The 24,335-nt window shown below is 40.3% G+C and overlaps 2 protein-coding genes across 3 annotated transcripts; both read left to right on the top strand.

The window, feature by feature from the left end:
- The first annotated feature begins 2,244 nt into the window (after positions 1-2,244).
- On the top strand, positions 2,245-12,436 carry LOC134876532 (cysteine-rich protein 2-like). Its single transcript, XM_063901505.1, has 8 exons — positions 2,245-2,463; positions 6,752-6,846; positions 9,353-9,410; positions 9,831-9,959; positions 10,087-10,155; positions 10,340-10,434; positions 10,541-10,598; positions 11,338-12,436. The coding sequence occupies exons 1-8, from the start codon at positions 2,421-2,423 to the stop codon at positions 11,400-11,402; spliced, it is 612 nt and encodes a 203-aa protein (XP_063757575.1). The 5' UTR covers positions 2,245-2,420; the 3' UTR covers positions 11,403-12,436.
- A 1,029-nt stretch (positions 12,437-13,465) lies between these two features.
- On the top strand, positions 13,466-24,109 carry LOC134876711 (proline-rich nuclear receptor coactivator 1-like). Of its 2 annotated transcripts, XM_063901790.1 has the most exons (8): positions 13,466-14,055; positions 15,736-19,256; positions 19,989-20,318; positions 20,408-20,678; positions 20,786-20,800; positions 21,420-21,512; positions 21,837-21,865; positions 22,158-24,109. In XM_063901790.1, the coding sequence occupies exons 1-2, from the start codon at positions 13,675-13,677 to the stop codon at positions 16,195-16,197; spliced, it is 843 nt and encodes a 280-aa protein (XP_063757860.1). In that variant the 5' UTR covers positions 13,466-13,674; the 3' UTR covers positions 16,198-19,256; positions 19,989-20,318; positions 20,408-20,678; positions 20,786-20,800; positions 21,420-21,512; positions 21,837-21,865; positions 22,158-24,109. The 2 variants fall into 2 exon arrangements, with proteins under 2 accessions (XP_063757860.1, XP_063757861.1); XM_063901791.1 differs by lacking the exon at positions 21,837-21,865.
- The last annotated feature ends 226 nt before the right edge of the window (positions 24,110-24,335 follow it).

Genomic DNA, 24,335 nt, shown 5'->3' with positions numbered 1-24,335 from the left:
GTAGAGACACTATATACTGATATACACCTGAACAACATCAGCAGGAGAGGACTCTTTAAAGTAGAGACTCTACATACTGATATACACCTGAACATCAGCAGGAGAGGACTCTTTAAAGTAGAGACTCTACATACTGATATACACCTGAACATCAGCAGGAGAGGACTCTTTAAAGTAGAGACTCTACATACTGATATACACCTGAACATCAGCAGGAGAGGACTCTTTAAAGTAGAGACGCTATATACTGATATACACCTGAACATCAGCAGGAGAGGACTCTTTAAAGTAGAGACACTACATACTGATATACACCTGAACATCAGTAAGACTCTTAAAGTAGAGACTCTACATACTGATATACACCTGAACATCAGCAGGAGAGGACTCTTTAAAGTAGAGACTCTACATACTGATATACACCTGAACATCAGCAGGAGAGGACTCTTTAAAGTAGAGACGCTAATACTGATATACACCTGAACATCAGCAGGAGAGGACTCTTTAAAGTAGAGACACTACATACTGATATACACCTGAACATCAGCAGGAGAGGACTCTTTAAAGTAGAGACGCTACATACTGATATACACCTGAACATCAGCAGGAGAGGACTCTTTAAAGTAGAGACGCTACATACTGATATACACCTGAACATCAGCAGGAGAGGACTCTTTAAAGTAGAGACGCTACATACTGATATACACCTGAACATCAGCAGGAGAGGACTCTTTAAAGTAGAGACTCTACATACTGATATACACCTGAACATCAGCAGGAGAGGACTCTTTAAAGTAGAGACGCTACATACTGATGTACACCAGAACATCAGCAGGAGAGGACTCTTTAAAGAGTTCAGATATACACCTGAACATCAGCAGGAGAGGACTCTTTAAAGTAGAGACTCTACATACTGATATACACCTGAACATCAGCAGGAGAGGACTCTTTAAAGTAGAGACTCTACATACTGATATACACCTGAACATCAGCAGGAGAGGACTCTTTAAAGTAGAGTAGTATGTTTGGTTACAAAATAAAATGCATGTTATTCAGACACCCTGGATAATCCCAATCTGTGTTTAGCATAATAATACGGCAAAAGGAAACAACTGTGTCTTGTGCATGATGTCAGGGAAGAAAATGCGGCTATTTGTAGCATTTATTTACACATTTGGACCTAAAATTTGAGGAACTTGCTATTTCTGCTTCATTATTTAAAATCTATGTTCAAATGTTATCCTTTCGCACAAAAGGCCACCTGATATCTCAGCTCTCCTTGTTCCAAATGTGTCCAGAGCCGCTCTCCATGGAGCTGCAGATCTTCACTTAACATTCCCAGTGAAGAGCGGCGTAGCCTAACAACCGCACAGGAAACAAACACAGCTGAAGGGCGACCCTGATTAATGCAGCCGACCAAACATTGCTAAGATATAGGATTGATCACATTTCCAAAATAAAAGCACCTGCAACCGTGCATATCTGGAAAAATGAGGATCCAGGACTCAGGATGCAGGACTCAGGATCTATTACTCAGGATCCACCACTCAGGATCCAGGACTCTGGATCCACCACTTAGGATCCAGGACTCAGGATGCAGGACTCAGGATCCAGGACTCAGGATCCATTACTCAGGATCCAAGACTCAGGATGCAGGACTCTGGATCCACCACTTAGGATCCAGGACTCAGGATGCAGGACTCAGGATCCAGGACTCAGGATCCATTACTCAGGATCCAGGATTTAAAACCTGTTTTTTTTTTTTGGCTCCAATTCTAATATCCCCACCAGATCAAGATGTTGAATCTGGATATAAAATAGAAAGGTTGACCATAGAGGAACTGAAGGAAAAGAGTGGCAACAAAACCTTAGCAATTATTATTTTGGGATATTTTATATCCAGTAAAATATGGTTATATAGCTGCTGACAGGTCCAAATGATCAAATATGATGTACTTTCATTGTCCAATATGTCCCAGGTATGTCCTAATAGTAGTATTTCCCAACTGCATATATGCTTCATGCTACAGTACATATTAAAGTAAAAATAATAATAATAAAACACTTATGCAGTTTTAAGGACAACACATGTTATAAAGGAGTGAAGCCATCATGAACCAACCATGGCAGTAGTAAACAGCACATTGATCTGTACATGTTGGATGTTATATCTGCTGTAGTTCAGAATGAAAACGGCATGATGTCACCCTTGGGGGCGTGGCTATGCAAATGAGGCAACCGCACTCAAAGAGGAGGAGGAGGAGGAGAGCTCAGTCCGTTTCATTCTCCAACATCCACCATCCTCTGGGGTGTGTCTGCTGGAGCTGCAGACAGAAAGACAGACAGACAGACAGACAGACAAGACAGGTCGCCGGTGCACCGACAGAAAGAGCGTGTCCTTGTCTTTATCCAGCCGGAACATGGCGTCAAAATGTCCAAAATGCGACAAGACGGTGTATTTCGGTGAGTGCATGTTTCATCTGTCCCCGCCCCAGCCTCGGGGTTATTATCCGAGGAAAAGGCTTTCACTGCTGCCTTATTATTCTTTAATTCCTCCTTTTTTTTATTGCATAGCACGTGTTTTCAGTCAGTGTTCATTTATTATAAACCATGCAGCTCCAGGATTATATACTGAGGGGACGACAACCATTGACTAGACATGGGGCTTGGTCACATAAACATAATGATGGTGATTAGTCACCTATGTGATACGTTTTCGAATTAATATCCATTTAATTATTCATTTATATATGTATTTCCGATTTCCTATTGCAAGAACAACATGTATTATTATGTCTAGGTTTGTTTTAGTTAATTCCACAAAACCAAATGTTCAAAAATGACAGCTTCCATGATGCTAATGGTTAAAGAAAATGGACCAACCCATGTAATTTGTCACGTCACACAACTACACTATAGTCTCCATTTCAAATGTATTATGAGAGGCTTTGAAAAAGACGACACTGGATTTGATATATTCTTTACTGTAGATTAAAGAGGACATGTTCTGCTCATTCTCAGGTTTATATTTACTGGGACATGTCTCCATGCTCTAATGTTCAGAAAGCTCTTTATGTTTCTCATACTGCCTGTGCTGCAGCACCTCTTTTCACCCTCTGTCTGAAACCAGAGCCCAGTCTGCTCTGATTGGTAAGCAGGCCGGCTCTGTTGTGATTGGCCAGCCTGCTTAGAGATGCCCCGCCCCCTTAGCCTATCACGTAGAATGTGTTGGAGCGCTAGCCAATAGAAGCGTGGGTGTTACATAGTGATGTCATTGTTCTGGAAGTAAACAAAGGAGTCCAATGGAGGTGTTTCAGGCAGGGGGGACACGGGATTTGAGCCTTTACAGACCATTTATATGCACACTGTACATATATAACACGCTACAGGGAAGGGAAAACCACAAAAGGTTTTATAGGGACTCTTTAAACTGTTTTTTTATTTGTTTATTTTCTGCTTTGTTTCCTTTTCTCTACTCCTGGGTTGTTGTTTTTTTGTGTGTCTGTTTTTGTCATGTCTCGAAAAATAATGTTGTTTTATTTATATTAGTTTCCGTCCTGTCCCTTTGTTGTCTTTTGCCTCCCAGTTTTTAGATTAATTCCCTCTCGTTTCAGGTCTCTGTGTTCCCCACCCCCGTGTGTCTCCCCTCTTTCCTGATTGTCTACCCCGCCCTGATTGTTTCCACCTGTGTCTCCTCACCTTGTGTATATATTCTCCCCGCTCCCCTGTTCCAGTGCCAGTTCGTCACACGTGAACGTCCGACATCTAGCCCCAGGCTCATGTATACTCCCAGACCCCTTGTTGCAGTTACGTTTTTCCCTCATACGTGTGGTTTTTGGTTCGTAGTCTTCAGTTCAGGGTTTTTCCCTCGAAAGAGTCCGTTTGTTTGTGAATGCCTTTGTACAAAGGTCATCCAGTAAAAGGGCTTTTCCTGAAACCCCTCGTCTCTGAGTCGTGCGTTTGGGTTCATACCCGTAAGTTCGCCCCTTGACAGTTTTCTTTTAATTAAGATATTTCCCTTTCCGCTTTTTACATTGATTTGTTGTTTAGATGAAAGCCCAGAAATCCCAAAATAGGCCGAATGTCTGAGCTTAAAATGTACGACACGCGTCTCCACCGCTATAAATTTCCCCGTGCGGCTCCCAAACAATAACACACGCCGCCAGAGGAAACATGTTCGTTGTGAATTTACTGCCCAAGAGGAAAGAGCATGTTGATCTGAAGCTGCAGGGCGGGGGTGGGGTCTCCGGGGGAATAAAGAACAAAAAGGGATGCATGAGCGATCAATGAATTATTTACACTGGCATGTGGTGTTGCTTCATAATCAAAAGAAGCTGAAGTCTGATACATGGTGACTAAACTGACTCCTCAGTAAGATGATACACCTGTTCATCTCTCACAGGAAGCAATAGAGCTGGTGAAAAGGTCACTTAAAGGAGGGGTTGGGTGTAAAGGGCTGTCAGATAACACAGGTCAGACCGATGCCCACAAACAGGACCGCTAATGGCTGCCCGTAATCAGCCACTGATAGTGAAGCAATAATAGCTCAGGCTGCGTCACCACAGCGACTACATGCTGGAGTCTCAATCATCCGTCTCCAGCTGAGGGGGTTCATTAACTTTCATCCAAACTGAAAATAAATAACTGAGGCCTTTGAGACTAGACTGCAGATTATTACCAGAGGAGGTTTATTAGATCAGGATGTTGCCGTTTCTGACCTTTATGATTATTGATCATTAAAGTGTTCTCAGAGCTGGTAAAGGTGCAGCTAGTTTGAATGGCTTTGTATACTGCAGGGTAGCTGCTGGATTTACTGCAGGTGAACTAAAGTCTGATTTAAGGGAGATCATATTTACCACCATTAATCCTAATCTGCCTAGCAACTAAAGGGATTAAATAAATGTAGTGGAGTAAAAGTACACCATTTACCTCTGAATTTTACTAAAGTACAGGACTTGATTAAATCTACTTAGTTACTTTACACTTCTGGCAAAAGTCATGCACTCATTCATTAATAACCCATGTAATAGTGAGCCAGGTAAATTAGAGTTCTTGTGGTTTTCTTTTAGTAAACTAAAATATTTTTGGGGTTAATATTGATGGAAAAATCACATATTTTAATCAGAATTTTCCACCAGTTTTTGACATTTTTATACTGGAATAAGTATTTAAAATAAACAATATTTGTACCCTTAAAGGGACCTAAAGTACCGTTCCTGTTTTTAAAGTAAATGAAGACGTGTCATTCTAAACGGAGATGTAGCTCTTAAATATCATTCTTTAAAGACATACAGAGAAAAATGGAAGTGTTGTTTGGTCCCCCCCCCACATACACACACACACACACACACACACACACACACACACACACACACACACACACAAACACACAGACTTCCCCCACAGTGCACAAGGTGACTTGCTGTCACACGTCTCGGTGGCAGGCTGGAGTGTGAACAGGAAGTGTCTCGTTGTATCAGAGTGAGATATTCTGGGACAGTCGGGGACCCGCTGTTCCCTCCTAAAGTACGCAGGTATCAGCGTCGAACTTAAAGAACCAGAAGATAAACAACTCATCGTGCAGAATAACCTATAATACTGGATCATAACGGTGCTTTAGATTTCATGTCCAGTCTTTGTATTCAAACGAGAGTATGTAAAATATTATGACTATATTTAATGCTGAGGCATTTCAAATTCAGAATCAAAACACTACATTTATCAAATGCACCATTTTAAAAGAAGATGTATAATAGTTATATAAACAAAAGAAGTATAAGGGGAATCTTAGTGTCTATATTTGCATTATTTTACCCAAAAGTGAAATCAATCATGCAGAATGAGCCATTTCAGGATTATAATTAACCCTTAATGTGTAGTACTCTATATCACACAATCTTCCATCTGTGGTTTAATTAATATATAGAACAGTTTTAAAGCCTATATTTTCAGATGACTAACTTAATATATTCATTAATAAGTCTTTGTTAAACCACATATCTCCCACCCGCTGTCTATTTATCATATTAGGATCATTTATTGACAACATACTGCTATGTAGCTTAAAGTCTTATAATAGCCTACATTTATACATTATATATTATGAAAGTGAAAAATGTGAATTGAAGCATTAAAGCAAAAAGGCATCAAATAATCTAAAATATTTTGACCAGTTCATTCCCGAGATTGAGTTTAGAATCTGCAGTTAGAAACACGTTGAATAAAGACATATTAAATGAATTGCACATCCTACGGAAATGAATTCAAATGGCATGGCCGTCTTTGTGGCGGGCCGTTAGCGCCTCTTGCTGTATTTTTAAAGAAAAGCCCCTGAATATTATTTAGTTTTTAAATGACAAACTACCTTTTTTTATATGCTTTTGCTGACCTGTCCCAAAATACAGCTTTTAATAGATTTTAATAACCCTTAAGATTCTTAATTCAGATCTTATCTAAAAATAACAGTCAACGCATTTTTCCCCTGCTCTGTATTTCGTATTTTTTAAATCCTCGCTCTGATTTGATTGTGTATTCTGGAGTACTTATGTTCATGCACCTTTAACCCTTCCGGATTTGGCTCGAATAATACTTCCCTTTGTTTCATTTACACCCCCTCCGGTCCATTCATCTTATCTGGATCTTCATATCCATTTTGAAAGGCTTGATGTCCCATAAACACCATAAACATGTAAGTGTCAGATTTAACAAATCAATGTACTTTCTTCTTCTTCTTCTTCTCCTCCTCCTGCAGCGGAGAAGGTGTCCTCTTTAGGGAAAGACTGGCACAAGTTCTGTCTGAAGTGTGAGCGCTGCAACAAGACGCTGAATCCAGGAGGCCACGCTGAGGTAAGAGGACGGGAACAGGAAGTGACAGATTTAACTGGAGCTTCGAAGGAGTATATTTTACATTTTGAGCGCGGACACATAAATAAACATCTCAGAGCCTAAAGAAAAGGATCTGCCTGGTAACATGTCCTAAAATGACTCATCTTAGTGGACCCAGTTGCAGGGACAGGCTGTTGAATACACTCGGTATGACTGCACGATGAATCCGAAGCAGAGATATATGACTAATCTGGCCTTCAACCACAAGAGAAGTGAGATTTGAGGTTTCCTTGTGGTTCAACTTTCACTCTGTTGACTTTCTAAACCACTCGGAAGCTTGCAGGGAAGTCATTACGATGACTGTCTCCCCGCAGACTAACCACAGGCTTCCTGCCGAGGTCTCTGAGGTGAGAGGCAAGGCGTGAAAGCGTCTTGAGGATCTGAGCACATTTGCATACTTTATTCAAGCGTGTCTATCTCTGGTGCAGATCGACCACTGAAACCAGCGCTTAGATTTCAGTCTGTGTGGTGTAAGCGCCGACATTTAGCTCAGTACAAACAAGCCTACACACTTTTACCTGAGTGTAAGTATTTATCTGGTTTTTGCTGTGTTTTCGTGAGCTTTCCTTTAGTAAATAAAGAACTGCAGTGCTGTCTGTCATGAGGGGAAAGCTCCACTTATTAGAGCTTGGTTTAATGGATTTTGTAAGGATTCAAGATATTGGATTATTTTACTAAATTGCCAAAAATGTTCAACTTATTTTACCCGAGTGCTGATGCTGATATTCTGAGTGATTCCTACTGCGGTGGTTAGTCTTACTGGAGTAAAAGTACAAGTACTCAGATCTTGTACTTGAGTAAAAGTAGAAGTACTCAGATCTTGTACTTGAGTAAAGTAGAAGTACTCAGGTCTTGTTCTTGAGTAAAGTAGAAGTACTCAGATCTTGTACTTGAGTAAAAGTAGAAGTACTCAGATCTTTTACTTGAGTAAAGTAGAAGTACTCAGATCTTGTACTTGAGTAAAGTAGAAGTACTCAGATCTTGTACTTGAGTAAAGTAGAAGTACTCAGATCTTGTACTTGAGTAAAGTAGAAGTACTCAGATCTTGTACTTGAGTAAAGTAGAAGTACTCAGGTCTTGTTCTTGAGTAAAGTAGAAGTACTCAGACCTTGTACTTGAGTAAAGTAGAAGTACTCAGACCTTGTTCTTGAGTAAAGTAGAAGTACTCTGGTCTTGTACTTGAGTAAAAGTAGAAGTACTCAGATCTTGTACTTGAGTAAAGTAGAAGTACTCAGATCTTGTACTTGAGTAAAGTAGAAGTACTCAGGTCTTGTACTTGAGTAAAGTAGAAGTACTCATATCTTGTACTTGAGTAAAGTAGAAGTACTCATATCTTGTAACAACATCTATCTTAGATACATATGGACATCTCTGCATTCAGTTTACCGTAAGCGCATTTTATTATTGTGCATCAAAGCCAGCTCCCTGAAAAAAGACAGCCTGCTCTCTTTGTCAAATATTTACTTGTATACTGCAGGGTAGCTGCTGGATTTACTCCAGGTGAACTAAAGTCTGATTTAAGGGCTGATTATATTTACCATCATTAATCCAAATCTGCCTAGCAACCAAAGGGAATAAATAAATGTAGTGGAGTAAAAGTACAAAGCAGCATAACATTGAAGTACCTCAATTAAAAAAAATAATAATAATGAGAGCTGAATGTTAAAGACATGTCTCCTGTGGGGAAGACACTGCAGACATATCTGATTTAAATGGAGTAACATGGAGGACACTAAAGTCTGAGCGATGAAGGGCTTTTGCTTCAGATGGAGTCTGCAGCGCTGCACGGTTTCTCCCTAAAAGGGGTCGAACACGGGAGTCAAGCTGAGGACGATTTCCTGGCACATTAGACTCTATTAACACATATTTTACAAAGAGAGCAGGCTGTCTTTTTTCAGGGAGCTGGCTTTGATGCACAATAATAAAATGCGCTTACGGTAAACTGACTGCAGAGATGTCCATATGTATCTAAGATAGATGTTGTTAGCACAGAAAATAGCAGAGCCGACATGTCTTATACAGGTCTGTGAACAAGACTTTGTTATCTGGCATGATATGGATCCAAACATTACAAAAAATGTGTTAAACTAAACTGAGTGAGACACAGAAGTGCTCAGGTCTTCTTTGAGTTAAAATAGATAATAAATAAAGTTAAAGTCCTACATAAACACTTATTGTTCTGAATCATATATATTTAGTGACTGGATTATGAACATGAATGCATTCACATCTGCATCCCAGCTCTATTCACAGCTGATTTAACTAAATTGGAAATTGATTTTGGATATTATAACCTGTAATTACAAGTCAATGTTTAGTCATTAGTTGATAATAACTAATAAATGTAGTGAATTAGAAGTATAAAGTACTGAAAATAATGAAGATAAATGACCTCAGAAATGTAATGAAGTGCAGTACTTTAGTCTGCATGTGTTTGCTGACTTCCTCCCCTCCTGGTTTCATGCAGCACGACGGGACGCCTTACTGCCACAAGCCGTGCTACGCTGCCCTCTTTGGACCAAAAGGTGCCATTTCTTCTTCTTTGCACACAGACATTGAGAAAATGTTTGAAGTAAATTAAATAACAAGTCCCCATTTAAAGGCAATGGAGAATTGTTGTTGTCACAACAGCATTAATTACTCATGAGTTTAATAATATACATATCCACAGGAGAAAAGAGACATATTAATAGAGTATACAGAGTAATAGACATAGAATACACAATATAAAATGTGCAGAATAAATGATAATAGTCCAATCTACTACATAAATATCAACATAAGGTACTTTAAAACAATATAAATTCTCAGAAATAGGTGTTTAATTTGAGTTAAAATGAATGTATAAATCCCCTGAGTCAGTGTAAGTGCAATATTTGTACATTTTTCAGTGCCATCAGCCTGTTCCAAGGTGTGTGAATGCAGCGTTTGTGTGTGTTTTGTAGGCGTGAACATCGGCGGGGCCGGGTCCTACGTGTACGACGCTCCCGCCAACGAAGCCCCCGCTGCCGTTTCCATGCAAACAGATGCAAAACCAGAGGAGGAGAAGAAGACCCCGCGTGGACCGGTGAAGGGTGAGGGAAAATGTGGAGCAAATACATAAAGTCGGCTCTGCGGGGGGGGGGGGCGGGGCACACAGTGTTACTTTATAGCAATAGTTAATTTAGTTTATTAGAACTAATGCATGTTATATTTTTTCAGCTGCAAGCTTCTCCTCTTTCTCTGGAGGACCCAACATCTGCCCCCGGTGCAACAAGACGGTTTATTTTGGTGAGCAGATTACTGTTTTCATATCTCACATTGCATGAGTGTGGGAATGTGTCTAAGTGACTAATGCGACTGGTTTCCATGGTGACTATCGTCTTTGTGTGTGTGTGTGTGTGTGTGTGTGTGTGTGTGTGTGTGTGTGTGTGTGTGTGTGTGTGTGTGTGTGTGTGTGTGTGTGTGCGTGCAGCGGAGAAGGTGTCGTCTCTGGGGAAGAACTGGCACCGGCCTTGTCTGCGATGTGAGCGCTGCAGCAAGACTTTATCTGCCGGCAGCCACGCAGAGGTGAGTCGTTGAGGAGACGGATATTTCTGAGGATTTTAATATCTGTTCTCCTAAATAAAAAGGTCCACATTGAGGGGGAATTAAGAGCTTTTTCTCTCTGTTGCAGCACGATGGACAGCCGTACTGCCACAAACCGTGCTACGCCGTGCTGTTTGGACCCAAAGGTACGACAGTCTCAGTGCAGACTTGGAGAAAGTGTCCCTGAAACAATGCGTCACAACCAACACATGTCGGCAAATTAAATACTGCATAAGTATAAATATTAGATTTCAGAATAAGTATCCTTAATGTCCCTTTTGAATTGTATAGATCAGGGGTGTCCAAACTGCGGCCCGGGGGCCAAATGCGGCCCGCAGGCCATTTAGAATCGGCCCTCTGCACATTCTAAAAGTATAATGAATATGGCCCACAAATGAAACTTCTGCTTGTCTTATTTTGTACTTCTCAAATATATATGTTCAAATATATTAGTGAGCCCAATTTAAAATAAATTCAGTCATTTAGAATTTAAAACCTTTTCTAATAAATCTTAGTTGATAAAAAAAAGCCCAAGAACTTATTTCTATAACCAGCTGGAAATGTAACCTTCATATTTACTCTTATTATCAGCAGTCTGAGGCTCCTGTTTTAAGGAATGAGCTGCCAACAGAATAAATGAACCCTAAAGACAGACGGGATGTAGGCTGTTCTTTCCTTAAAGCATTTGAAAGTATCGCACATTATTCACCTACATTTGATTTGTTTACTTATAACTTAACTTTTGAGGCAACATTCACCTCTATAAGGGGCCCAGCTCTCCGTATATTTTTCTGTATGTGGCCCTCGGTGAAAAAAGTTAGGACAGCCCTGGTATAGATGTATTTAGCATGTACTGATCCTTTAAACGTCTCTCCGTCCTCTCAGGTGTGAACACTGGAGGCGTCGGCAGCTACATCTACGACGAGCCTGATGCCGAGGCTCAGCCCTGATTCCGCCTCTGCGCTCTGCCTTCATGGTGACGGATGATATGTACTGTCAGGGATGGACATTTAGATGTTTCTGTTGTATTTGTATATTGTTTATATATCTATTTTTTGTACTAATACTAACCGTTAACACGTCCTCCCGCGTGAGTTTCAGATTTGCCTTTCAGTTTTAGTCTACTGGCCAGCAGTGTGAACCCGGAAATGATGAGTACCCCACAGATCGAAATGTAGGGTACGGGTCCCCAGCACATATAAACTGCCGGATGCTAACTTGCATATGTTGGGCGATTTGCATAATTGGCACGAGTTGCGTTAATGAGCATATTCAGACAATTTCGGTGTGGTTTTGGATGTTATAGAGCATTTTGAAACTATTTCTGACATTTTTATGAAAATAAATTTTAGTTTTGAGTCTAATTCATCAGAATCATCCCTCTGGGAGTAGAAATAGGGCCACTTTCTGATTAAAAACTGCCATTTCTAATCCTGGAAATGCCAGAAATGGATTCAATATCCTCTATAACATCCAAAACCACACCGAAATTGTCCAAATCAGACAAGCCATTTTTTTAGCTTTTGTCTGAATATGCTCATTAACGCAACTTGTGCCAATTGTGCAAATTGCCCAACATAAGCAAGTTAGCATCCTGCAGTTTCTATGTGCCAGAGACCGTACAATACATTTCTATCTTAAAACGTTGGGATTTTCAACATTTCCAGGTTCACAATAGCACTCTTTGAGCAGGCAAACAGACGGTTTCTTCGTTCTCTTTTGCCAAATAATTATTATTATGTAGTGGATTAAAACGCCTGTCACCAATGAGTAATCGTTTTTTAGACTTTGTGCACTTACAAGATGTACTGTATGAAACGTAACGCTGTCAGAGCTCGAGTGATAGGGCTCTAATCAAAGGGATGAGCTGCACACACAGATGTGCATTTTACTGAATGCTAGGAAGGTGAGTTTGAGGTCTGTTGGAACCAAAAGGGTTCAACTGTGCATCACATTTTCTACAATAAAACTATGTGATACCAAACCTGTGTTCAGAGTCGCTGCATATTTGAGTAATGAATTGCAAATATGCAACACTAATCCTAAGTTATAATGTATGAGGTTAGTTGTATAGGGGATTTCATACGTGAAGGAAAAATGTGTTGCAATTTAAGGATCATTTTTATTGTAGATTAATTTGGATTCTTTCCTATTTTTAATTAACCAATGCATCATTAAGTATACCATCAACAAAAAAAAATCCCAGATCCCAAAATTCTTCAAACTGCTCAGGAAAAAGGACAATTTTGTTCCAAATTTCTAATTTGTTAGAGACATTTAAACCAAAATAACTGTATTTCAAGGCATGGTGTTGTTTTATTTGTACTCTGTGTAAAAATATGGGTTTGAACTTTGAACCCAGTGAAAAACATGAATACACTCAATAAAAAGTCAATTAAATAAAAAAATAAAAAACTCACTTAAAATATTCATGGGATATAAAGACAACAATCAATGTTTAACAAACAAAACAAAACATGTATGCCTTGCCCTTAAAAACCAAATACGTCACTTAGAAGAAAGAAAGAAAGAAGAAGTCAGAAACCTGTTTACGTTGGAAACAGAATCCCCGGAAGCGGAGATTTGTCAAGCTGAACAGGAACCTACCGGAAGTTGTGAGAGTTTCCTACAAAATAATACAGACAACCGACAGTAATGCAGTTATCAATGCTCTAAGTCTGCAATAATGCTGTGCCCCTAATCTTAATCAGCACATAACATTTAATAAATAAAGATTTGCTTTACGTGGGAACAGAAATGTTATTGTGCCTTAAAAAAAAAAAAAAAACAGCAATAAGAAATGCACTCGATTGAGCTTTCATTTTATTTCTTGATGTATTTGCTATTCAGGTTCAAGGGATGCATTTCCGCATAAACATGCATTAAATTAAACTATTTTTATTACAATAGGCTATGCGTATTCCACCGTTCTGCACACTGCTCGGTGGTCAACAATTGATCTTATTTTGAAAATCCGCACCGGAGGTCACTCTGTTATGCTGGTTCACGTTACGTGCTAATTCTACTTCTGCTTTGAGAAGCTCACGAGCATCGACGGCATCTCGGCACAAAAGGACGTGAATTTAGCCCCTTTTTTTAGCAGTAGGAATATTGCAAATACTACAAAAACACTCCGAGGAACTTCTGAGACATTATAACGTTATTTTCGTTAAGTAGTTTCTTATTTCTGCGTGGATAAGAACGTTTTATCCGACGCACTGTATGCTAGCTGTTAGCTTGATAGCTAAACTAAGTCAGCCGCGGAAGGATATCACAGCCTTTTTATGTTTTGGCAAAAACATGTTGGACGGATCTCCAAACGATGAGGTGGAAAACAACAACCCGATATCGGTGATTTCAAGCGGGAAAGATGGGGTGAACACGGGCAGTAAAGCGAGGCAGACTCTGCTGAAGAAAGGAGGGAAAAAGCTCCGGTCCGCGGCGCCTCTGCATCACCAGAAACCTCCGAAAAACAATCCCAACATCCGGGTGACTGACCACAACAACAACAACACTCTCATTGCTCTGTCTGCTAACAGAGCCGCAGCACAGCCCGGTACCGAGCTGAGCCTCCACCCGCTCAGACAGGGAGCCAAGAAAGAGGTAGAAACCACATTTTTGTAATACACGTTTGTTATTATCTGTGGTGTAATTAAAGTAAGTACATTTACTCAAGTACACTTTTGAAGTACTATAATATACATATTATACTTCTACCACACTATATTTATATATTACCTGTGGGTTAATATTTTTGAAATATGATCAGCCCTTAAATCAGACTTTAGTTCACCTGCAGTAAATCCAGCAGCTACCCTGCAGTATACAAAGCCATTCAAACTAGCTGCACCTTTACCAGCTCTGAGAACACTTTAATGATCAATCATTATAAAACATATCAGAGATATTGGGAAAAAACAAGGCCTTAGAGGACGGACATTTTAACGAGGCTTACAGTCATCGGTTGTTGGTAATAAGAGGTAGTTTATAGTCATGCTAACATCCCAAAAAGAATGCTTTTAAATCATGTCATAAAAAGCTTCATCATAAGATAATAAAGTCAATCAAATAATTAAAATGTTCATGATTTGAAGTAAATAAGGTGGATTTAATGGTGATAGAGTCTCCTGTGAAACCTGAGGCAGTTAAATGACGCACTTACTAATCCTTGTGAAAGAAACGAAAGTTACAGTTGTTGTTGTGAACAAGTCTGGCTTCCTGCTTCCTGCTTCTTGCTGCCTCACAGAGATAAAAGGTCCATGTTGCATCACCGACTGTGTGGTTGCAAAGAGAAGAGGAAGCTCATGTAAACACTGCAGGTTTCACTCACAATGTATTCACTGTGTTGTATTTTTATCAGTTGTGTCTCAAACATGTAGGTTTTAGTCCTTTTTTTGTTTGTTTAAATAGACTCTGAACTTGAAGGTTTATTCCTAACTGCTGTAGCTTTGGGGCAGTTGGGTTGTTTTGGGCCTGAAAACAAGCTGCTAAACTATGTAACTGTGTTATGTGGTTAATCAATCACAATAGAGCCAGCCAGCTAACCAATCAGAGCAGATTGGGCTCTGGGTTTCGAGGGTGAAAAGAGGTGCTGCAGCACAGACAGTATTGCCGTTTTTCCACCAACCCGGAGATGGAGCCGATAAAGATCTGGTTTTTCGTGTTTCTACTGCAGCGGCGCCGGCTTTAAGCGCCGAAAAACCAGATCTTTCGAGCCCCACTCGGCTGCCCGGCAAGATCCAATACGAACCAATACATCACGCTTACTTCGGAGGGGGGGATTAACCTGAGCAATAACAGTTCATGGCGAGTACAAGTTGTAACAGCAGTATCGCTGAGCAAAGTGACTAGAACACGACCACACACTAATAAACACACTTTATAAGGTCAGGCAACACTAACCAGGCTCAGTGTGATGCTATTTATTTTACCGTACTTTAATCCCCACCCGTTCTGTGTTAGTGATCCTTGGGAAGAGCAGGCAGACGTGTTCCTGTTGTTTGTATTATGGCAGCTATGGGATGGAATCAGTACACGGGCTACACAGACTGCCATCAGAAGAAAAATCATAAAGCATAGCCTCGCTTGCTATGCTAACATCACCTGCCTAATGCCAGAGACACTTTCAGAACAGCGTTGTGATGCCAAACAGCGTCAATTCAGACTGAAACACATTCACTTATGGGGAGGGGGGGTTATGCGTCATCTGCTTGTGTGACAGTCAGACAGTGAATATGAGCATCATATGTCCTCCTTTAAAGCATTTTTTTCTCTGTTTCTCAGCTTCTGAAATCCAAAGTTGTGAGATTGGAGCGAGGCGTCGTGCAGCCAGGCGGACAAGACCCCCGTCACGATCCGATCTCCCAGAACATGATCACCCGGAGCCATAAGCCCAAGCAGGGCCAGACCCCCGGGGGTTCTCCCTCCTCGAAGAAGAAGGATAACAGCAGCCCCAGTAAGCCTCTCTCCCCCCACCCGCCCCCTCAGAGGAAAGCGAAACCCCTCCACTCCTCCGACAACCTGAAGGCTGCGAACACACTGCTAATCGAAGCTGCGCCGGAATGCCTCAAAGACGGCGAGAAAGTCTACGCTGGAGCCAAGTTCAGCGAGCCGCCGTCGCCGAGTGTCCTTCCCAAACCGCCCAGCCACTGGTTCGGAGACCAGGAGGCTCCAGAGAGTAGCCAGAGCCGAGAGCAGATGACCTCTCACCTGAAGTCTCTGCTGAAGGTTCAAGATAAATCATGACCGCATCTCACGTGGGATTTACGATTAATGCCAACAATTGGATTAAATAAAGGCATTGAGGAAAAAGACTTTTAACACACTGCAATAAGTGGAAGGTAGTTTTTATTAACTGTAGTACAATTTCCAATCATTCAACATGCTGCCTCCATATGTGAACATTTTGGAGACGATGTTGCCGGAGACATGCTGGATGTGTAAAACATTTTGTTGTTGGCAGAGGAAAGAGAAGGAAAATGTGTTTTACTCCAGCAGCAGCATTTCGTCTACGTCATGCAAAGTGATGACGGCACTTTCTCTGTGAATACTTCCGGAAAAGCAGCCTTTTTGCGTTGCCTTTTTCCTTCTTTTTTTTTAAAGAGCTCTCGCAAATGTACATAATATATTGTAAACATATATTTGTGTATATTTTTTTCTTGTTATTTTAACAGATTTCTAGTTTTGTTACTGAGGTTTTTCCAAAACAAAAAATATCCCCTACGGATTGAGGCATTTGTTCCCATCTTTTTCAGTTTGAGGCTCAAAAAGGACTTTTTCTAACTGATTTGCACTGAGATTTGGGAACAAAAGGAGGATTTTTGACCATGTTGATGCATTCACCAGTAGAGGACTTCCAAACCCTTACTGGGAAACTTGGCTACAACAGTGGACAAATCAGAAAGCCAGGATTTACTATTTGGTAGCTGAAGGTCTTTTCCTTTTTTACCCGAACGTGGTGCAAAACCGAGATGTCGGATCAGGGACTGTGAGGCTGCTGAAGCCTCGGTGAGCCGAAAAAGGAGACCAAAATATGTCTCAACAATGTGTCTCAACCAGCTGCTGCAGAGAGCCAGCATCCATTATCCTTAATGCACTGAGTATGTTCACATTAAGCCGGATACATTTACAGTATCTTGTTCTGTCTATTGCATGGTCTGTCCCGGGGCTGGGCGATATGAAGAGAATACGCTATCACGTCGATAGTATTATAAGGGCTGCACATTCATTTGAAATGTTATCCAATTAAGCAATATGGACTAGTGCCACATCCAGATCGCCATAAGCACAATGTTTGGTCAAATGTGTGAGGTATTGTGGAGCTGCAGAGAAGTCTACAAACCTATACTCTACGTACCATAAAGAAGTCTGTTTGGTGCAGATCCTCTTTAAAAATATCCCTTGAATTCCCTCTAATATGGTCTTTGCAGAATGAGTTATTTCTTCCATGTTGTGCAGTTCTAATTGACACCGTTTTGTTTATTATGTGGACTTATTGACTAAGTGGGTAAAGGCAAACGCTAGAACAGTGTGATGAAGTACATCACTATACTGTAATGCTGCCTTTAAAACCAGGAAACGCTTAGAAAATCCTAAATCTAAGACCTATAAATATCTTGTTTCATTAACGATATAGAAATCATTTTAATATATCGCTCAGCCCCGGTCCGTCCACAATGAGACGTTGTGTTTTCCAGACTTTGTGGGCTTGGTGTGTCTTGTTGTGCGTGTCAAGAATAACTGATTTTGACCTGTTAAGAAATCCAGCCCAGAGTGTGTGACAATAACACTCTTCTGTCACTTCCTGCTTCCTCTGTGATCATCCTTACCGTCACAATAGGCGAACAATCGCAGCCGTTTCATCAGAAAATGTCGATTGCCAAAGAATTATCTGCAGCTATGATGATAATCACTCAAATGTTAGTGTCATTGCCTCTGCAAAGAAAGCTAGCTTTAAAAAAGGACAATTTGCTGCTTTTTTGTTTGGTTTTATACCATCTAAATGTTTGGATTTGGGACTATTTCTTGTGAGAGAACCAGAAATGTGTCACCTAATTTCAAGAGGAAGCACTTTTGTGACGTGAGAGTTATTGATATTGATGAGCACTGGTTTGTAACGGTAGTATGTATTATATACTTGTTCCATTATCTGGCATTATGTACAGATGAACGTATGAAATAAGTGAGACGGAAAGTGATCACAGGACAGAAAATGAGTAAAAAGATGGTTAAAGCTGCACAAACAAGACAAACTTTCAGCGTGGACGCACATCGTTTTTAAAGCCTTTTAAAGATTGTATGGCTTCGTGTGAACGTGGTCTCTCTCTACTCTGTATTAAGTATTTTTAAAGGGGACTCGTTTCACACACTTCACATACCTCTTTTCCTTTCTTTCTAAAGCACGTTAATGTTTACCTGTGTGTGTCTGTGTGTGTGTGTGTGTGTGTGTGTGTGTGTGTGTGTGCAGGCAGCTTCTCGACCTCTGTGTCATCACCTGAATGGAAAATTGTATTACTAGAGCAAAAAAAAAAACTGCCCATTTCTATTACAGTGTTTTTATAATTATGCCATTCCAGTAACGAGAAAAAATGACTCCATGCAAGAATTTTGGGAAAAAAACAAGAAGTTTATTTTATGAAGAAGGTCTTTCATATCTAAATTAAAAAATATATTAAAATATTGACTACCCCTAAATATGCTTCTGTGTTTATTTTCAGGGTTTAGAGCTTTGTAGTTGATGTGGTGGGAGATGGGAAGCCAGAGAAGTGCTTTGAGGTCCGGGATGATGTGTTATTTCAACTGATAATTTAATATTTTACATTTATTCTCCACTTAATTTAAAGGACTGAACCATCTTGAATTATGTACATCTGTTTTGAGGAACAACGTACCGCACCTCATGTTTACTTTATATATTGCAAAACGACATCCTGTACGTCTTTAGAAAGCTGCAATAACGAACCGACAGCTCAGTAACTGCTGGCACACCTTCCTTATTAAAACCGGTCAACAATTATAGATAACAAAAGAAAAAACAGCAGAAAATCCCTAAATCTCTGGATGGTCGTTTAGAAACGTATCGGCAGGTGGGAAAGTTGCACCACCCTCGTACGTGGTGAAAGAAAACTGAGAAAATGAGGAAGCTATTTTTTTTTTAACCACAGCTTGTACAAACTGCTGTGTGTTTTGGACTCACCAGTTCAGAAACGTTGACAATCAGACAGCAGAGGTAAAAAGAAGAGGCACGATGGCGGATTTCAGATGGATCGAAGTGTTTCTATTTCTGACTCTCATCACGCTTACAGGTAAGAACACACACACCGGTGGAAGTACATTTACTCAAGTGCTCCTCTTAGGTAAAAAAATGTCTTCAATTTTTACTCTGCATGCAGATGTTGTACTTTTAAATCACTCATTTATTTTAGTGTATCAGTTACTGGATACCATGCAGATTTTGATTATTAAAGAGGGACATGTTACATTCCTCTTCAGCTTCATATCAGTGTCTCTCCTCCTGGGACATGTCTCCATGCTTTAATGTTCAAAAAAATCTCACACTGCCTGTGCTGCTCTTTTCACCTTTGTCTGAAACCAGAGCCCGGTCTGCTCTAATTGGTCAGCTGGCCGGCTTTGTTGCTATTGGTCAACCTGCTTAGAGATGTCCCGCCCCTTAGCCTATCAAGTACAACGTGTTGGGGCACTAGTAATAGATAGTGATGTCACTATGTTCCCGAAGTAAACAAAGGAGTCGAATGCGGGGCGTTTGAGGCAGGGTGGGGGAGTGTGTGGGAGAGATGGGATTTGAGCCTTTGCAGACCATTTACATGCATTAAAACCCTGACACTTCCCCCCCCCCCCCCCCCCCCCCCCAACCGTTGGTACAATCTGATGCTTGCCAGTACTTGAGTACAATTTTGAATGCAGTAGTGTTACCTGTATCTCAATGAGTAATCTAAGTACCTCCTTCATCTCTGCTCATATGCATATACCAGAAACATGGAACACATATGATTTATATTTGTCTCTTGGCTTCACAGCAGGAGCCATCTTGCCCTATGAGCCGGATCCTGTCATCTCCCACACGGTCAGATCGGGAAAGGAAGTCACTTTGCCTTGTGTAAGAATCAAACTCACTCCGGGTAGCTGTGAGGCAACTGGGTGGACCTTCGCGGAAACCTTATTACTTGTTACGAAGGGAGTAGTGATTGCAGATTGGAAGATGGTTGAAGTTGCTAAAACCGACAGAATGAGTTTGACAGAGAAATGTTCTCTGGTTATAAAGAAGGTCACAAAGGACGATGCTGGTCGCTACACCTGCAGACAGTCCCCACAATTCCAAGAAGTGATTAACCTGGCTGTTGTTACCAGTGAGTATTTACATCATCTGGTTTGGACAATATACTGAAACATTAGAATAATTCTGATCACAGTGTGTCTTTCTCTCACAAATCTTCAGTGGCTGAACATAAGAGCCACGATAAGGTGACGTTGAGCTGCTCTGTGGCTCCAGGTTCAAGGTTGCCAACACAAAGTGAAGTGGCAGTTCAGAGATAAAGACGTGGCGATGGACGACAACGACTTCAGGACGTCAGAGTCAAATTGCGTGGCCAATGTGACGTTTCAGACTTCTCTTTTTATTTACACGCCAAAGAACTACGAGTTGCTGAAGTGTAGAGTGAATGAGTTTAACCACAAAGTGAATCAGCTGTTCAGCCCTCAGTTCTCAGGTAACATGCATTAAACAGATAACTAGTGGTTTGCAATCATTGTTTTGTACCGCACGTTTCTTAGTACAGTTTGTTGGATTGTGATTGTGTTTATTATTATATTTCAGGTGGAACAACTGAAGGTGAGGAAATACTGTAGATTTGGTTAAAACTGTGGATATAAATGGAAGAAATGTCAATAAATATTGTTTAAATATTCCATCACAAAAACGGTATTTTAAAATAAGTAGCAGTTAATAACAATTAATAACAATGCTAAATTGAGCTAAATGCTAACATCAGCATTTTCACATGTTCACTATGGCAATGCTAACATGTGCACTATGACAATGCTAACATGTGCACTATGGCAATGCTAACATGTGCACTATGACAATGCTAACATGTGCACTATGACAATGCTAACATGTGCACTATGGCAATGCTAACATGTGCACTATGACAATGCTAACATGTGCACTATGACAATGCTAACATGTGCACTATGACAATGCTAACATGTGCACTATGACAATGCTAACATGTGCACTATGGCAATGCTAACATGTGCACTATGGCAATGCTAACATGCTTACTTTAACAATGCTAACATGCTTACTTTAACAATGCTAACATGCTTATTTAACAATGCTAACATGCTCAATACGTTGAGCTAACACTGATTTTTAGCAGATATAATGTTCCATATGTTTTTCCATCATGCTCTGTCGTTGACTTCATGTTTGTTTTCGGCCTGTAAAGCTGTGTCTGCTCTGGGATGCGTCATGTTGGCGATGCGCGTGGCTCAAATCCTCCTCTTGACGGTCATTACTGTTCTTCTCTTGAAATATCGAGGTGAGAAAACTCACAACAACATACAGTAGATTTAGATGCCATAACACATTCTGCCAACATATGTGGACCTCTGACAGACGAGTTAACTAATAAAAGTGACATTATAACCTCAGAACATTGTGGATTATGTAAAGATGTTCTCTCACAATTGTGTTTAATGTTGTTTAATGCGCATGATTTGATAAATGGAAATAGGGAATTTAAACTGCATAAGTTGCACCTTACTTAAACCTTTACTGGGATCCGACAATGACATACAAAACTGAAAAACATGTCAGATATGATCAAATGAAAAACATTTTCCTCTGTGGTTTATTTTCCAAGGAAACCAGAGACCACCTGATGACAGCACTGTGAGTGGTTAAAACAATCATCTTTTTTTTTTAGTGTTGGTGGCCTTTTGTTGCATGCCGTCCCTCTCTTTCCCCCCTCTTGTAATCTATCATTAAAGGCAAGACATCGAAGACTAAATAGATAAAATGATGGCAGTATATGTCTCTAAGTTGTAGCATTGCAGGAATGGAAAAGTAATGAAGAAGACCAAATAATGAAACTGTATGGGTTTAATTTATCATCAACATAAAAAAGCTAGAATTAAACATTTATTTATTCTCATTTGAATTTATTTGTTGTTATTTTTCATAGGTGCATCATGATGGAAATCGACGTGGCGGCACAGTGACGTACGAAAACGTTGGAGACCTTTCTGTTTCTGTCAGCCCGATAATTAATCCTTGAAGTTTCATGATATGTAAAACATTTTCTCTTTTCCTGTTTTGTTATTATTGAGAAGCTGTCATAGCAAGAAGATGTGGATTTGTTTTCTGATTTGTAAGTTGCAATAATTAATAACATTTACATTTCCACTATAAATGATGATATGCTCCGTTAGAGCCACCATGGTATATCCATTTTTGAATTCCCTTTAATTAATAAAATACTTTAATTATTGTAATTGTACTGCCATGTGGGTTTGTCACTAAAAGCAATTTGCATATTTGACAACAAAGACTTATTCATGTCACGATCCCAGTTTTATTTTGAAAGGTTCTCTCATGACTGCTTGTACTTCCTGTATCTGTGTGTTTTCCCACCTGTTTTGACTGTCTTCTCCCGGCCTTATTAGTTCCACCAGTTCAGCTCTGCAAGCACCTGACCTCTTGTCCACCTGCACTATATCCCCTCATTAGTTCAGCCTGTATTTAAGACCTGGGTTGCGGACGAATTGTTAATTTTGCTTTGCAAGTTTTTCTATCGGAGTGAAATGACCAGGAAGTACTTAAATGGCAGCCATGATACTCTCTAAATGATAGGAAAGGAGCTCCCATGCTTCTCTTTTAGTTAGGACTTAGGAAACTCTGACCATCCTTTACGAAAGGAAGGGAGGTAAGGTCGACCCATCATCACCCTTGGGACACAACAGTTAAAGTAAAGTGATGTGGTGATTTGCGTCTACCCACCATAATAGTTCGAATCTACGAGAAACTTAACATGTGTTTTTTAAAGGAAATCAACTCTGAATACTTTAGGTAATTACTTGTGTAAAAACGTCAGGTTTCTCACTGGGAATTTGAGTGTAAATAGTAGCTTTGAATTGAAATGTTCTTCTCTCCGTTGGTAATAACGTCCTGTGGTCTCTGCAGTGTGTGTCACCTTTACTCCTCCTGTCCACCAGACGCCCCCATCCTCACCCGTTCCCACTATTACATTACTCATGGACAGATTATGAGAAAACGGACCATAGACACTGGTATTCAAAACGCCCACCACCTCGGGAGAAGATTATACTATCCATTTCACTAATTCATTATATCAATAATGTCTGGAGTCATTTAGCAGCTGGATTGAACAGGAGTGAGTGTTTAACGCTTGTTTTTCTGTCCTAAAATGACCTTCCAGCTGCAGGTTTTTGAGCTGAACTTAAGATGTGTTGCTTGTTGTTGAAGCTACAGCAGGTTTAGCTCAGTTTGCAGAATAACTTATTTTAACCCACTTTTATGGAGAATCAATAAACTGATCAGGAAAGCTGGCTCGGTCATCGGCATCAAACTGGACCCTTTTGACGCTGTGGTGCAGAGGAGGACTCTGAACAGACTGCTGTCCATCATGGATAACCCCCCCCCTCTCCACCTGCAGCTGGACAGACAGCGGAGCTCCTTCTCCAACAGACTGCTCCAGCTCCGCTGTCACGAGGACAGGTTCAGGAGAACATTCCTGCCCTCTGCAATAACTCTGTACAATAACTCCCCTCTGGCTGGCAGACCACTCACTGCTCCATAGCCTCTCTGTGAACTGGACTTAACATGCACTCCTTCACACTCAACATCTACATCATACTGATTCACATTATTGCCTTTTTGTACATTTCTATATTTCTCATTTTTATTTATACTTTATTTTTTAGTTCTAATTATTTTATTTGTTTTGCTTCTTTTTGTTTTTCACTGCTGCAACGAAGATAAATCCCAGTTTGGGATAAATAAGTACTTCTGACTCTGATTGAATGTATGTTCAGCCTGAATGAAGTCAGTCTTCTCTTTATTATACCTGATATAACAATAGACTCTGCAGATAAATAAACCCTCATCTTAATTCTACTCTGTGTTCTGTGGTTCCTACTGACAGTGTCTTCATCAGATCTTGCTCTTTGTATTTCCTGTTTTATTTTGTACAAACACTGTCCTTGTGTCATCTCTGATTCTCTTCCTGTCTTTGTTTTGTCCCGCCTTTTTGTGATTGTTGGCTCCGCCCTCATCCTCCCTCCCCTTGTGTTTTGGCCTGCCCTCCTCAGCTGTAGATGTGATGAGTTCAGTGTGTGTATAA

Source organism: Eleginops maclovinus, chromosome 15, assembly GCF_036324505.1.
Source record: "Eleginops maclovinus isolate JMC-PN-2008 ecotype Puerto Natales chromosome 15, JC_Emac_rtc_rv5, whole genome shotgun sequence".
Lineage (NCBI taxonomy): Eukaryota > Metazoa > Chordata > Actinopteri > Perciformes > Eleginopidae > Eleginops > Eleginops maclovinus.
The sequence above is the reverse complement of the archived record's forward strand: the minus strand, read 5'-3'. Positions and strand labels throughout refer to the sequence as shown.